Genomic DNA, 17,159 nt, shown 5'->3' with positions numbered 1-17,159 from the left:
GTCATAAAATTAAATGTGGATTTTATGCATGCAAACAATATAAAAATAGAGGAGAAATCATGTCCTTACATTGGTGATTTCGGTTTAATGGGCACAAGAGAGATCACCTTTCTCTCTTGTTCTTGAGCTTTCCCTTATGGAAGAACAAAGATCCAAGTATAGGATCTCTCCTTAGGATTAATACCCAAAGCTTTCTCTTAATTTAATTAATATTACAAGAACTAGTATAATATTAATTAGTAGAAAATTGAACCAAAAATATTTATAAACTCTTAAATATTTCGGTTTTTTAGAGAGAAGAAGAGGAGGATTTTGTTCTCTCTAGAAATTGTATTTTTGGATGAGTGAATGAATAATAATAATTTACAACCTTTTGTATATAGTTAGGTAAAAATTATGAAAAAACCATCATAGGTTTTGTCTTCTCAAAACCGTGTAAGAGGAGGGCTTTAGGGGAGCCAATGCATGGAAAAATTGTTCTTCACAATGAACAATAGGCTTGCATGGCTAGTGACTAGTGTAATCATCATGCCTTCCACTAATTACAATCAACATATAATTAGCTTAAAAACCCTCTAATTTTCGGCCCACTAGATAATATGGATTCCATATTATTTTTGTCAATTGTCAATATGTCACATGTCATATATGATATAAATTTGTTATGTATTTTTAACATATTAAAAATCAACGTATTAATAAAAATACGTCACATACAAAAATCGACTTAGTAATTTCATAATTACTTGTGCCAAAATATTTTACCATTTATAAATTACAACCGATTGTATTTATAACAATTCATTCAAATTTAATTGTTACATTAAACAATTATTTCATCCGAGTAATCATACAATTCAATTACTCAGACCGTATCTTATTTAATCACATTTCAACTTGATACGTAAATTTTACTTCCAAAAATCGTCCGTCAATTTTCAAGTAATTTAATTAACTCGTAACATTATACGATTAATTAAATAATCAATTAAGAGTGTTGCCCTATAGGTATGACCTAGGGGGTCAACTGATCACCACCGTCGCACGACAGTAATGTCAAACTCTAGTCAGTCAATCATTACCGATATATGTTGACCAGTTGACAGTAACAATATTACTTTCCCAATTGTATTCTATATAATGAGACTTAAACATGTGATCATCATGATCAACAGTCGTGATCGCATTATTGTCAGAGGACACATATTCCAACCAGGTACCGCAGCCGCCTTCGGCGCCAAGTTCCAGCCGATCAACCTCCTAGCCTCCGCCGAGTCAACCCTCATGGCCGTCTCCGGCCACTCCACTACCTCAGTCCCATACGGCAGACCAGAAATCATGTCGTAGTCCTCCAAAGTGACCCCCACCTCACCAAAAGGCATGTGAAACGTGGAGGTCGTATCCCAAAACCGGTCCAAGAAAGCTTGGACCAGGCTGAGGTTAGCCCGAAGCTTCCTCTTCACGATATCCCTCCATGCCTGCACCAGGGCTCCGAACGCTCCCCGCTCGATCATGGCCCGCTCGTCAGCCGACAGTCTCTCGTAGCATCCCATCGCCGTCGTGTAGCCCGAGAACGACCTGATGTTCCCGGCCTCCTATGTTGATTTGAAACAAAAGCTATCTTTAGCTTGAATGAAGAATAAAAGGAATGACAAACAAAAATGAAAGAAGATTAATGAAGAGTGATGAATTCTGTTTACCAAGCTCTTCACCGTCCTGTAGGACATGTGACCCTCCGCAGCCCAGAGCAGGTGCCTACTGTCCCAGGTCTCAGCCCACGCAGGTGCTCCCCTCAGCTGGCGACCACCTCGTCCAACGTTGGCCCGTCTCGGGGCCTCCTTCTCCTCCTCCTCAGCAGCCTCCTCCTCCCGAACCTCGTCCTCAGCAGCCATCACCGCAGCGGTGAAAGCCTCCTCTAGCGCCTCCTCAAGCACCTGAGAAGGGTCCACAGTAGTGTCCACATCCATGGCATCCCTCCCAGACGTAGAAGCCTCATCACTTGCAAAAATAAAGTAAATCCAGGCCGCGTCAAGTGACGACAAGCCTTGATTAGGGGATTTTCGAGTTTTCGGAGCTCCGAAATCGCTCTTTTCTCGCCATCTTTGGCAAATTTCCCACAAACCCGTCCGCTCATGTGGTAATTTGGGTCAAGTCAAACCTAAGTTGAAGCCTAGTCATGGGTTCGAGTCGAAATTTCGACAGCATTTCGTTATAACGACGATTATGCCCTAGAAAGTGTCCTGAAAAAGCCGTCACAAACAAAAATTCCGAGCTGGTAGGAAGTTTACCCATCATACAAGGATTCCAAATATCAAGTTTTGTCACAAATGGGTAATCCTAAGGCTATTCTCGAAGCAACTTACGGTTTAGCTGTGAAACCGTCTCAATTTCACTCAAATGCTCAAAACTCAACGAAAATTCGAAACAAATACATGGTTATGATCCTTATATTAACAATTGGCCGTTTAAAAAGTCAATTTCGCAAGGCAAAATCATTTGGGGGAAAAGCCCCAAATTTTCGACTAATTAGGGTCGAAAACCCTAATTTTGTCGATCCCATTTGATCAAATACGGAAGATAAATGCAAGATTGATACACATACCTTGATTAGTCATGGCAAATGCAAGCTTTTGGATCAAATTTTGACGGAAATGGTTGGAATTTGAGAGAGAATTTGATAATTTATATTTCGAAATAATGAAATAAACTCCCCTGTCTCATCGCGTTTTTACGCAGAATTGACACGTACAGGAAAAGACGCAGCAGGTGCTGTGCCTCTTCCTCAGCCTCCCTTCATACAAATTTTCAAAAATTCGTTATGATTTCGTTATTTTTGTGGGCCCATCTTTGGTGCGCCTCTTCCTTGATGCCACATCACATATTTGGTCCGTTTGACGTATATTCTTCACCCGGATCCGCATTTCTAAGCCAACAACAAATTATCGCCTTATTTTTATCCAAGACCTAGCTTGTCACAACGAGCATTCCTTCTTTGACAGGTGTTTTGACACACCTTTATCATGTTCCCCCAGCGAGAGTACATGGATAGACTTTCCCTCTCAAGACATGGAGATCAGTTCCTGATTAAGTTCCCCCGGCGAGAGTTCACGACCGACAGTCACTCCCTCTCGAGACATAGAGATCAACATCGACCCCAAATACTTCCGAAGTTTGTTTGAAGCTGAACACAAGCAAATTTCTCCCAGCAGTTCCAGACTGTGTCCTGCTGTCTTCTCCTAATATCGCGTTTTGTTTTCCCTGGAGTTTCAAAGAATTTCAGGTATGGTCTCTTCTTATGGTTGGCGAGCCTCCTTACGTAGTCTAATGGACTTTAAACGACCCTCCCCGATAGTCGACAGACTCTAAAATGTTCCCGACGACAGGTCCTTGGCTCAGACCCCTTGAGCCGCCTCGCGTCGCCATAGTCGTCAGGTTGTAATCTTCGATTGACCTGATGGCTATACTTTGACTTTCGCCTTGTCCAAGCCTCAGTCAAAGTGGGGGCTCTGTAGATACCTCATTTCTGCACCTTCCGCAAACCACCCGGTGATGATTGGGTCGCATGTTTGGTACGCGGAACGATTTGTGATAGTTCGTAAGTTTATCGTAAGTGATCGCTCAAATATTTATGTCTACCTCTTAATTGTCATCTACGTGCCGATACGGTCGTTTTGGCAGTAATTAGAGTATATTTGAAGTCCGGGCCTAAAACCGTCTTCATTTTCTGACAACCATTAAAATGCCGAGTCGGAATGTTCTGGAATGTTCCGGATATTTCTATTCTATATTTAATAAATCTTTTAGTCTTTGGTAAACAATTTCCCGTAATATTCACACAAAATATTAAGGAAAACCAAATTATTCCGTTATTCCATAAACTAAGCACGGAAATCTTTCTTCCGCAGGAGGAAACCACTTGGGAAAGGATGTAGCAGGTGATGCGCCTCTTCCAAGAGACGCAGTGCCTGCTGCGCCTCTTCGCAAGTCCTTTTCTGCGTATTTTTCGTATCTTTTCATATCTTTTCGAGATTCACTTCCAAAGTTTCTCCGAAAACCCTACTTCCTCCACGTGATTAGTATAAATAGGAGCCTTCGCTCCTGATATTTCTCACGTGAGTGTCCGCCCTTCTCTTCTCCCTTTGCATTCTAGACCACGTTCTTACTTTTTGGCGTCTACGTGCTTGAACTTTCGACCACGTAAGCTCAGATCTTTCTGAGTACCAGCCTCGTTTGCATGACCGACCAATTTGACCAACTCCACCATAATCAACATTAATCAATCTTGAATTCAGACCTATAGCCTGTTGCAATACTATTTACAAATGTATTGCTAAGCTTCTTTGCAACAGGTTGGGGAATGTCTTGCCTGATCTTGTGAGTGTTAATCAAGGGGGATTCATCAAAGGCAGAAATATTGTTGAGAATATCCTTATTTGTCAGGACCTTGTGAGGTTATACAATAGGAAAGCTGCCTCCCCTAGGTGCCTTGTCAATATTGATCTGAGGAAGGCTTATGATAGTGTTGAGTGGGACTTCCTTTCTCAGATGCTTCATCATCTTAAGTTTCCTGAACAGTTCATTGGGTGGGTTATGAGCTGTGTTTCTTCTCCTACATATTCCTTGACTCTTAATGGAAATTCTTTTGGTTTTTTCAAAGGTAAACGTGGTCTTAGACAAGGTGATCCTCTATCCCCTCTCCTCTTTACTATTTGTATGGAGTATCTATCCAGGATTCTCAATGTGGCAGGGCATCAAGATGACTTTAGATTCCATCCTTTGTGTGGTCATTTGAGACTGAATCACCTTTTATTTGCTGATGACCTCCTTCTCTTCTCCAAAGGCACTGATACTTCTATTATGTGGATCCTAAGGGCCTTTGCTACCTTCTCAGCTGCATCTGGTTTCAGCCTTAACAAAGAGAAGACTGAAATTTATTTCAATGGTGTTAAACCTCAGACTGTGGAGGATATCTTGCAGATTTCTGGGTTTAAAAAGGGATCCCTGCCCTTCAAGTATCTGGGGGTTCCTATCTCATCTAAGAAGCTCACTAAAGCTGAGGGGAGGAAGCTTATGGACAAGATTACTGCTAGGATTAGATCTTGGGGGGCTAACCATCTGTCTTATGCTGGTAGACTTACATTGGTCACCTCAGTTCTACAGTCCTTGCATTCATATTGGTCGACTATCTTTTTAATTCCTAATGGTATTATGAATAGGATTGACAGCCTGTGTAGGAATTTCTTATGGGGGGGCAAGGACTCTTACTTACGTGCTCCTGCAGTGAGTTGGGATAAATGTTGCCTACCCAAAACTGAAGGTGGCTTGGGGATCAAGCACTCTAAAAATTGGAACAAGGCATTGCTTGGAAAGTATGTTTGGTGGATTGCCTCAAAGAAAGATCACTTGTGGGTGAAGTGGGTTTCTCATGTTTATTTGAAGGGACTTCACTGGACCAACTATGATCCCCCACCTGATTGTAGTTGGTCTTGGAAAAAAATTGCACATATTATGGCCATATTTAGTCCTGCTTACTCTGTTGATTGCTGGATGGGGAAGCAGGCTGAGTATTCTGTTAAAGAGGGGTACAACTGGCTAAGAGGCTCTAATCCTGAAGTTAGTTGGTGGAGAGTCTGCTGGTGTTCTATGAATGTTCCTAAAGCTTCATTTATATATTGGGCAGCTGCTCTAGGCAGGTTGCTTACTAAAGATCGACTGGCTCGTATGGGTGGTATCTCTGACCTTAGCTGCTTTCTCTGTGCCAGTCATGGTGAATCTCATGCCCATCTATTTTTTGACTGCTGTTATTCTACCAGATGTGTGCAGATTCTGCAACATAAGCTTCAGTTTTCGTTTGATCCTCGTGATCTGGTCAGCTGGTTTAAAAGAGGGAGAAGGAATAGTCTATTGGTGAGAAGGGTCACTTGTGCTTGTTATGTTCAACTGGTATATCTTATTTGGCAGGAGAGGAACAAAGCAAGATTGTACTCCAAAGTCACTCAACCTGATATTATTGTTAAGCAAGGAATTCAGACAGTGTGCACTCGGTTTAGAACAAGAAACAATTCTGCTATTACTAGAGATGATGAAGCGTGGATCCAACATTTGACTCAATAGTTTGATAGATGTTAGTAGGTCATTTTTGCGTATACTAGATAGATACTGGATGTAATCAGTTACATATACAAACTTTTTGTACTCCTTGTTGATGATTAATATACTTAACCTTTCCCAAAAAAAAAAAAAAAAACATTAATCAATCTTAATCGTTTTCCTCTTACGAGGGCACTTTCGTCTACATTCGAGTCGAGCATCACTAAACGTTAACTTAGTTCATCTCGTTTCGTCAAACATGTAAGTCTGAGGGTGTAAATCTCTCTTTTATTCATTGTTCTTTATTTTTGTAATCATATTGTAAGATTTATGTCGAAAATACAATTAAAACCGATTTCTAAAACCCTTTGTTTAAACCCTTTTTACGGATTAACAGGAGACAGACGTCGAGAAGGGACGCAACAACTGCTGTGCCTCTTAGAAAGGACGCAGCACTCGCTGCGCCTCTTCCTGAGGTTGCCGCCATTCCTGCTTCTCTTCTTCTTCCTTCATCCTCTGTTAGTTTCGTCTTTTGTTTTCTTTTCGTCTTTGTTTGTTTATTTCGTTCACATGATAGTTAACAACATTGTTCATCATCCTTAACATATTGTTCGTCATCATTAACATATAAATTATCATTAAATTCCCGACTTAAATCCCAAGTAATTAATATTTGCGAGTTTTCGTCATTAAAGTCAAATTCGGGTTTTAGAAATTCGATCTACCTATACTGAGTCTCTGGAATTCGTCATTGATATATATTCTCATCTGTTATTTATCGTTGTCACCATTAATCTATCATATTTAACCTAATTAGTTTGTTTAATTCATTAATTGGTTTCGTTAATCTTGTAAATAATTCGTTTTGTTTAGTTTCATCCATGTTTTATTGTTTCTATGACCTTAATCACATGTAAATAATATGATAATCACTTTCATCCGAGTAAATAATACTAATCAATCATTTAAATCACCAACGAACATTAACGATTTGCAATTCTGGCTTCACAGCCAGAACTGAGCCAAGGAACGGACGCAAAGAATCGCTGCGCGCTCTTCCAAGGGACGCACTCTGCGCACTGCTTCTGGTTGATTTACATCCCTGAAACTTCCGTTTTTGCCTTGACCTAGTTTATTAATTGCGTATTAACTAACTATTATCCGTATTATCACTCTAATTCCTGTTCGTATATTTATTTCTTTCTTTCTTTTCTCAAATTATCCGTTTTAAAAGTATTTTCGACATAAATCATTTAACCCAATGTAATTATTGTAATTTTCATTATTGTAATTTTCTTTATTTTCTTTATTATATTTCTTTGTGTGCCTTCACATGTAATTGAACTTAAATCCCGATTCGACCCAATCGTATGCTAAAACTACTTGTTCACCGACTTAGTCTAATTCTTCAAATGTTAGGATTAATCTAATGGATGTTGCATTGCATGCATATAAATCGACAATATATCGAGTATGGACAATTTTCCCTAATCATTAGTAGAGGCCGCTATCGAGGTGGGCGGGATTAGGTGTTCGATCAAAAGAGCTTCCTAATACGTACCCTTACCCCTTACTCCAGATCTCTGTGAACATCCGTGTTCATTGGCATCCACGAGAGTCATTCTAGACATAGAATGCTAAGTGTAACGAGTTCTTGGTGTTCATGTCACTACTTTGTGTCTTGACATGGCACGAGGTATTCGAACGGTTTCCAATTTTCCACAATAAATTGGTGGCGACTCCACAAATGCAAACGCTTGTTTCCCAAGCGCCCCCGTGGCCCATGTCCACAAGTATAACCTTGGGTTATGACTCAAGTTATAGCTGAAACAGGTATAATCTTAAAATATGAATCAAGGTTATAGCTGAAACTACTATAACATTGGACTGCGAGTTAAGGTTATGGCTAGAACAAACGTAGCCTGAGATTATGGCTCAAGGTTATGGTTGGAACTAGTATAACCTTGAGTTTCGTGTCAAGGTTATGGTTGAGGTAAGTGTAACTTCAAGTTATACATTGAAGTTTAGTGCAGGTTACTATAACCTCGCATCCAGAGTTCAGGTTATCACTAAGGTTAATGTAACCTTGGTTGTTTATACTTGCTTCATATGTTGTATTTTGTTCAAAGTGTTATATCCTTGTGGTTCCATTTGTTATTGGTTACTCTTATTCATGTGATAAGAAGGACAGTCAGTTATACTATCCTATGAGTTTAGTCATAATAATGTTGTTCACGCATGCTGGTACAGTCAGTTTTTACTGTGCATTTATTTGTTGGTTGGTTTAAATAGATGACGGTAGTATCCGTTATATAGTTTCGGAATGAACAAACTCTACCCTTCGGGGACTGGTGTATGGTCTATGGTCGGGGGTAACAGAGGCAGTGCGTTATACGCTCTGTTCCCCGAGTATTGTTCGGTGTACAGTTATTGCACCGAGAGTCTGGCCAGGTCTTAGACATATAGGCAGTGGTTATACGCTATACATAGTACCTTGGAGGCAGTGCGTTATACGCTCCACACCGATGGAAGTAGTGCGGTATACGCTCCATCAGCTAGAGGCAGTGTGTTATACGTTCTAGCAGTTAGAGGCAGTGCGTTATACGCTCTAACGATGTTCGCTCTATTCGCTATACTTTGATGATAGCATTGTGCCTTCTATTGCTGCAAATCGTGTGTCACGATGTTTGTTAAGCTTTAGTCCTAGCTTTGTGCCTTTTGTGCTTTTGATCATTTGTCGTTACTAGTCTTGTAAGTGTTCATGATCTAGTGGTTGCATATGGTCTAGGTTTGCATGTTTGCATCCATCTGAGTTTGGTAAAGTATGGTAAGTTGTGTTGGGTTTCATGAGTATAGTTGATCTCACATGTTTATTGGTTTTACATTTCAATTGTTAATGATTGTTGGTTATATTCAATTGTTGTAAATATGACTAGGAGAGCATCTAGTTACTCCTGACTGATTGTCGACCCCCATTCTCAGGTTTAATGCTCGTCGCGGTTTGGATGATATTGTTTGGAATTCATCGAAGGGCGAGACGAATAATAAATTAGGAGTTTGTTTTTATGTTTTGAGAACCTTTAATAATGTATTAGTTTGGTTTGGTTTTAGTAGCAAACCGGATTGGTCAGGTGTTTCCGCCACCTTGACTCTTTTATCAGTTTTATACTCTCTGATTATTCTTTTATTACACGTTTTTTCTTTTATTTTAAAATCCGGGTTGTTACAATATGGTCTACCATGGTTTTACTATAAACCAAAATATTATCAAAGAAGACTAAGACACACTTCCTCAAAAGTGGCTTAAGGATATGGTTCGTCCATCCTTGGAAAGAAGTTATAGCAATTGTAAGCCTAAATGGTATGACTAAGAACTCATAGTGTTCATTGTGAGTCTTAAATGCTATCTTAAAAACATCTTCTTTGCAAACTCTTAATTGATGATGACCTGCTCTAAGGTAAAGTTTGCTAAAAATTGATGCCCCTGCTAACTCATCCATTGATTCATCCACCATTGGTATTGGAAACTTGTTCTTCACTGTCCTTGTATTCAATTCTATGTAGTCTACACATAATCTCTAAGAGCCATCCTTCTTCCCAACTAAGATCACTGGAAGGCAAAAGGGCTGCAGTTTTCCTGAATAATACCCTTATCTAACATTTCTTGGACAAGTTTTTCAATGATATTTGTTTGCTTCAACGGATACCTGTAAAGTCTTATACAAACTGGATTTTAACCTTCTTGTAATAATGGAATTCTATGGTCAAAAATTTCCCTTTTGCGTGACAACTCAGTAAGCTCCTCAAACACATACAACTCTATATTCTTGCAGCAACACAGTAATACCTGCATGTTGTTGAACTAGTTCAGGAGTTATTTCCATAAGGGCAACTTCATCAAGTTGAGACCCAAGAGGAATGAACTCCATAAGATATAGTTGCAAAGCATTAATAAGTATCTTAGGAGTTGGTGTTTCTTGCAATGTTTTAACCTCTTTAGGTGGGATGCCCCTCAAGGAATGATATAGTCCATTATAATCAAATTCCATGATCAACTTCTTAAAATTCCACTTCACAGTACTTAACGTAGGCAGCCATTGCACTCCTAACACCATTTACTACCTAATGGGATAAATAAAACATTAGTTTGAAACTGAGTATATAGCAGCTTCCAGGAGATGTTTTTACAAACAGATTGACAAGCCAAGTGGTTGACATATGCAACAACCACAACTTGGGTTGCAATAGGTTCCATTGGTAGCTTCAATTTTTGTGCCCAAGATATATTTAAGAAGTTATGAGTACTCCGTGAATCTATCAAAATATGTAAGGGTTTTGTTTCATAATATCTAGTTACTCTCATTATTTAAAAATTTTGACTGCCACTCAATGCATTAACAGATATGCAAGGCTCCACATCAAACAATTCATATTCATTTTCCAATCCCTCTACTTCACACACATTTTGGTCATAACAAAACTCTTCTTCTTCTAGACCACCCACCTCTACAGTAAACAAATAAGACTCCTTCATTTTACACTGGTGATTTCCGCCATAAGGTTGATCACAAAGAAAACATAACCCTTTACAATTTTATCTCTTCTTTCTTCAGCTAAGATAATTTTTTTAGGCTTTTGGACAATTTTTGTGGCATTGGGATTGTTTTTCCTGATGTGTGGATCTTGTGGAGTGGGTAGTAAAGGAGGTCTCGTTTGGTTCTGTAATGATTTTGCAGGATTTGGAAACTGATAAGATTATTTGTTAACCTAAGAGGAAGATGAAAAAGTGGCCTTATTTTGAATTTTACTAACTGTTGAAACACTATCTTCTTGTAATTTTGAATACTCTACTGCCTCAATTTAAAAACTAGGCTTAATTAAATGCTCTGACAAAGGGTTTTTGATGAGGTTTCACACCACCAAAGAAACTGTCCAAAAAGTATTGGTTAGGCAATTGTGGATTTCTTTGAATCATTAGCCTTTTAAGGTTCTCAGAAGCATCAAGATAATCATCTAATGCACCAATTTGATACAATTTATTGAATTAGTCTACAACATTAACACCAATATGTACTTTAAAACGTGCACAAACATCCTCAACAAATTCTTCCCAAACAACATTCCTTCTAGCATATATATATATATATATATATATATATATATATATATATATATATATATATATATATATATATATATATATATATATATATATATATATATATATATATATATATATGAATTAAATCAAGCTTCTGCTCTACATACCATATGAATTGAAGCTAGATCAGTTTTCTTATTATCGGGTACTTTGCAAAGATTAAAGTATCTAGTACACTTCTTAAACCACATACGAGGATTATAGCCATCAAAAACTGAAAATTCTAACTTAGGAACATACCCAAATGGCTTAGAAACTTTAGTTGAATTGCCAAAACCATTACCATTCCCATTATAGCTCCATTGACATTGGTATCATGATCATCTGCATCCTCAATTACAAAGAAGACACCTCTAGATTGAGAAGACCCGGGTTGTTGCCACTTATTTTGTAACAACTGCATAATTTCCCCTAATTGAGACTCCACATTCTTGTTTTGCTCAATTAATTTTTTGACACCCTCATTTATTGCGGAAAAGTAAACACGTAATTCTACAGAAAAACTGACAGGATATGTTTGTAATTGGTTCAACTAATTAAAAACCTGTCATTTTTAAAACTTTTCTAAACCATTCACAAACATTTCCAGAAGGAGGATGCCAACACCTGTAATATGTAACAGCCCAAGGTAACCTGCTAGCGTGATATTGTCCGCTCTGGGAGACACAACCCCCGCACGGCTTTAAAACGCGTCACATTAGGAAGAGGTAGCCACATGATTATAAACCATGCTTCGTTCCCCTCTTCTACCGATGTGGGAAGGTCACCTTCCCTCCTCCCCAGAGGAGAAGGCAGCGTCCTCGCTGCCCACCGGCACAGGCCCCGGCTCTGATACCATGTAACAGCCCAAGGTAACCTGCTAGCGTGATATTGTCCGCTCTGGTAAAAATATTTCTATATAATGTTTAAATTATATATTAGGAAGGTGACCTTCCCACATCGGTAGAAGAGGGGAACGAAGCATGGTTTATAATCATGTGGCTACCTCTTCCTAATGTGACGCGTTTTAAAGCCGTGCGGGGGTTGTGTCTCCCAGAGCGGACAATATCACGCTAGCAGGTTACCTTGGGCTGTTACATGGTATCAGAGCCGGGGCCTGTGCCGGTGGGCAGCGAGGACGCTGCCTTCTCCTCTGGGGAGGAGGGAAGGTGACCTTCCCACATCGGTAGAAGAGGGGAACGAAGCATGGTTTATAATCATGTGGCTACCTCTTCCTAATGTGGCGCGTTTTAAAGCCGTGCGGGGGTTGTGTCTCCCAGAGCGGACAATATCACGCTAGCAGGTTACCTTGGGCTGTTACAAATTTCCCTTCTGGCGGTGAACTACGCTCCTCAAACCATTTCTCAAAAATCTTGAGTTGTTTGTCCATGTTTTTAAATAATTGCAAAACTGTTATGTGTTTTGGTGCCAGATTGTTATCAAGAAAGGAGATATTTAATGGAATTTGGATGAATTTATTGAAAATGATCAAGAATGGAACAAATTAATGGCGCACGTTGAAAATTTTAGATCGAAATTGCTTTGATTACCAATGTTATAGTAATTCAGGAATGTACCTTACTTACAATGGCAGAAATATAAAGAGTAAGAATATGAGATTGAGAGAGCTAGAGAAAGCGATTTTTTATTGATATTCTGAATGAATGAAATATTATATCAGAGGGATTATTTATAAGTTATAACAAGAATAACAACTGTAGCAAACTATAATGCTAGCTCATCTCTAGTTGGCTGACTAACAATTTATGTAACTAACTCTTTGGTAGTCATTTACTATTATAACAAGGTCTTATGTTAAGATGATAAAAGTGTTTTAGTGTAGTTTTATACTCTCTCAATTCTGATCAATTGTTACCTATTCTTATTTTGGGATGTATCAATAATTTCTTATCTATTTCTATATTTGGTAATTTTAGACAATTAGGCAAGTGGAAGCTAGCTTGAGATAGATAAGTGGACATGTGTGAAAGCTTTATAAATTATTTTTCATCACATTTTCTTATTTCTTGTTCTTTGTGTAAAAAAGTAATACTCTCTCTTATTCAGCTCCATGTTCCTCTTTCTCTAATATATGTGAGAAGTATTATATTGAAAGGGGAATATAGGCTGAATAGGAGAAAGTAGATATTATCAAAGATGGCTACACAAGTCAGTTCTTCAAAGATGCCTACGAGGTGGTTGGACCTGATATTATCAAAGCTGTTAAGGAGTTCTTTGTGAATGGTAAGATCCTTAAGCAAATTAATGCCACTGTTATTACTCTCATCCCTAAGAAGGATATGCCTGAAACTGTCATGGATTTAGACTCATTGCGTGCTGTAATGTGATCTATAAATGCATCATCAATATTATATGCTCCAGATTGAATGAACTTCCGGGCAGCATCATCAGCCACAACCAAAGTGCTTTTGTCAAAGGGAGAGATATAGTTGATAATGTACTTATTTGTCAGGACTTAGTGAGGCTCTACAATAGAAAATGTTGTATGTTCTCCTAGGACACTAATGAAGATAGACCTTAGGAAGGCATGTGACACTATTAAATGGAGTTTTTTTGAAGGTGTTCTTATGGGTTTGCAGTTCCATGAAAGAATGGTGAGATGGATAATGGCTTGTGTGTCTACCCATCCCTTCTCTCTTTCTTTAAATGGGAATCAGTTTGGCTACTTCAATGTCAATAGGGGGATCAGGCAAGGGACCCCATGTCCCCTCTGCTCTTTACTCTCTGTATGGAGTATCTGACTCGAATCCTTGCTGTAGTGACTAATAAAAAAGGCTTCAATTTTCATCCTCTATGTAGAAGTTTAAGACTATGTCACTTATGTTTTGATGATGACCTACTACTGTTTAGTAGAGGGGATTACTTCTCCACTAAGCTTCTTATGAGGGCTCTCAAAAAATTTGAAGTTGCTTCTGGGCTTGCTGTTAATCAAGACAAATCTGGAATAGGATGACTGTCCCCAAGCATTCCTTTATTCTATGGTTATATGCTTTTAACAGATTATCCACTAGAGATAGACTTGCTGCTCATGGGATTTGCACGAGACCGTCCTGCTTTGATATGCCGACAGCGGATGAAAGCAAAGATCACATCTTCTTTCAATGTGAATTTAGCAGACAGTGCCTAGTACTGGTGCAGACTTGGCTAGGGTTTGATCTGTGTGGAAAGGAGCCTGTAACATGGTGTCAAACCTGGAGATGTGCATCTCTTTTCAAGAAACAGATTGTTATTACTTGGATAGCTAGTCTCATTTATCAAATATGGTTAGCTCGTAATAGATGCAGAATAGAAGGAGTAGTACATGTTCGTTCTGTTGTGCTAGGTAGAATTAAAGGAGATGTTATTGGTAGAGCGCATAGTAGGATTACCAAATGTAAAACGAGAATTGATTGTAACTGGCTTAATAGTGTAGGTATACACTGTTAGCAGGAACACGTGAGGATGGTAGGATCCATGTATGGTGATGTAACTGCTTCATGATTATTAATATCAATTTCGCACTCCACCAAAAAAAAATACAAAATGATCGGAACAAAGGAAGTAATAAAAATTGATAATTTAATGATAAAAAGTTATAACTAAAACTATCACTTTTCAAAATAAACTAATGCTAAATTGTTATCATAAAATGGTCATATTTTATTCGTCTTAATTTCTGACGAAATTGCTCGTCTCGAAAGATAAGTAACATAAAATAATATAAAAAATACATTTGTCTTTTATTCATAAATAATTAGGACCATTGGATTAAATAAGAAGAATGAGAGGTTTACCATTGGCGAACCACCATAAAAATTTGATATATAAAATTAATATGCATATGGGAAGAGAGAGGAAAATATAATGGGGACAAACAAACGTGTCTAAATCAGTGTCACAACACAGGAGTACAAGAAATAGTAGTCCGTTTGAAAATTACCATTTTAGCCAACAAGAGTAATCTCATAGTAGTTACTATTTATGGCCCCACAAAATGTCAAATCAACTCTTCCTTCTGCCTCTCAAACTCATTCATACACTCTGGACCACACACTATCTCTCAGTATCTCAGATATTAGTCTATTCTACACTCCTTTCTCTATTTCTTCTATAAATTCAAACTCCAGTTGTCTTCCCTTTTCCCTGGAAAACGACTGCGTTTAGTTACACTTATCATCTTTCCTTTATCTTTTTACAATTTTTATTTTTATAATTATTATTAATATTAACTCCTTCTCACTTACCTGCCCTAAAGCCTACTACAACACTAGCTAGCTTTCACCTTTCAGTACTATTAGTACTAGTATAGTAATAGTACTACTGTTGGTAATGTTCTATGTAATAAAATTCCCCAAAATGGGAATATTTTCTCACATTATTTCATCTCTCAAATCTTTTATTTATCTTGATTAGACATAAATTCAAGCCCATCTTATTATTCTTTTGATCTATTTACACAAAACCCTAGTTGGGATTTTCAAGATGAACTTCATGGCCACTACTGATCTGGGTGGTACCTCTAATAATATGTATGGCAACTATGATGGATACGGTCCGGCGCCGTTTAGCACCACCACCAACAACAACAACAACAACGCCATCTCGGGTCCGGATTCATCTGGGAGTAGCGAGCAGCTGGGCTCAAGAGTGGTTCAACCGGTTCCTAGCAGGTACGAGAACCAGAAGAGGAGAGACTGGAACACGTTTAGCCAGTACCTGAGGAGCCACAGGCCTCCGCTACCTTTAAATTTGTGCGGTGGAGCTCAAGTGCTGGAGTTCCTCAGGTACTTGGATCAGTTCGGGAAGACCAAAGTACATAACCATGCTTGTCCGTACTTTGGTATCCCAAACCCTCCAGCCCCATGCCCCTGCCCACTTAGGCAGGCGTGGGGTAGTTTAGATGCCCTTGTAGGCCGCCTTCGTGCGGCGTACGAGGAGAATGGTGGTCGGCCTGAGACTAACCCGTTTGGGGCTCGAGCTGTCCGCCTGTTCTTAAGGGAGGTGAGGGATTATCAGGCGAAAGCCAGAGGTGTTAGCTATGAGAAGAAGCGGAAGCGGCCTCCTCCCAAGCAAAAGCCTATAGAGATGCCTCTACCATCATCTCCTACTAATTAGCACTTCAGGTATTTGGAGGTCATATCGATTCATATAGTATATGTTATGGCTTTAATGAACCAAGGTACATCATGGAATTTTGCTTCTCTACTTCATGTTTATGACCATGAAATTGATGAAATCATCATCTAGTGTGAGGCTGTGACCTCATCACCCTCCGGTTTGCAGTGGAATGTAATATATATTACTCCGTATCTTTTAGCAAGTAAAACTAGTCCCCAATAAATTTAATCTGAATGATCTTATGTGATGACGGAATTTTATAAGTGAGTAAAATTGATGTGTTATCACAATGAATGATTAGAATTTAAATGAAAGCAAATATCTTTTGCGCAAAACTCCAAAATCATTTTGAGACCAAATCGTCTTGTTTCCATCTTTAGTAATAATCTTAATGTTGTATGGGTATGCATAGTTCCATTAAAATATGGGGAGATGATTTGAATTTTTGTGCATCTGACTAATCTATATTTCCGTCTTAAGGGAGACTAACTGACAAATGGTTGTTCATTTGTGAATTCTTATTCACTGATCACTCTGCAGATAAATTAGCTAGAATAATGCAAATCTTCTAAATAAATGATTGTTCTTGGTTGCCAACATTGATTGAATGATAGAATGATAAGCATAAATCCCATAAATGTAGTTCTTCCATGTATAGAAAAGTCATAGAAGTAATGGATGTGAAAATATGTAGGAATTTAGCTGCAAATGCATTAGCCTTTTTTAGCTTGACCTAAAAAGATTGAATAAATTGAATTCATGTTGTGACTTTGCTTTCCTTATCTTGCACAACTAAAATATTTATTATTAC

At 38.5% G+C, this 17,159-nt stretch overlaps 1 protein-coding gene across 1 annotated transcript; it reads left to right on the top strand.

The window, feature by feature from the left end:
* The first annotated feature begins 15,316 nt into the window (after positions 1-15,316).
* On the top strand, positions 15,317-16,797 carry LOC141640544 (protein LIGHT-DEPENDENT SHORT HYPOCOTYLS 1-like). The gene has a single exon (XM_074449313.1). The coding sequence runs from the start codon at positions 15,713-15,715 to the stop codon at positions 16,343-16,345; it is 633 nt and encodes a 210-aa protein (XP_074305414.1). The 5' UTR covers positions 15,317-15,712; the 3' UTR covers positions 16,346-16,797.
* Positions 16,798-17,159: the final 362 nt, after the last annotated feature.

Source organism: Silene latifolia, unplaced genomic scaffold (genome assembly GCF_048544455.1).
Source record: "Silene latifolia isolate original U9 population unplaced genomic scaffold, ASM4854445v1 scaffold_88, whole genome shotgun sequence".
NCBI classification, from domain to species: Eukaryota; Viridiplantae; Streptophyta; class Magnoliopsida; order Caryophyllales; family Caryophyllaceae; genus Silene; species Silene latifolia.
Note: the sequence above shows the minus strand (reverse complement) of the source record. Positions and strands in the feature narration are given on the sequence as shown.

Coding starts and splice junctions, on each gene's coding strand:
- LOC141640544 (XM_074449313.1), top strand. CDS start 15,713: ATGAACTTCATGGCCACTACTGATCTGGGTGGTACCTCTAATAATATG.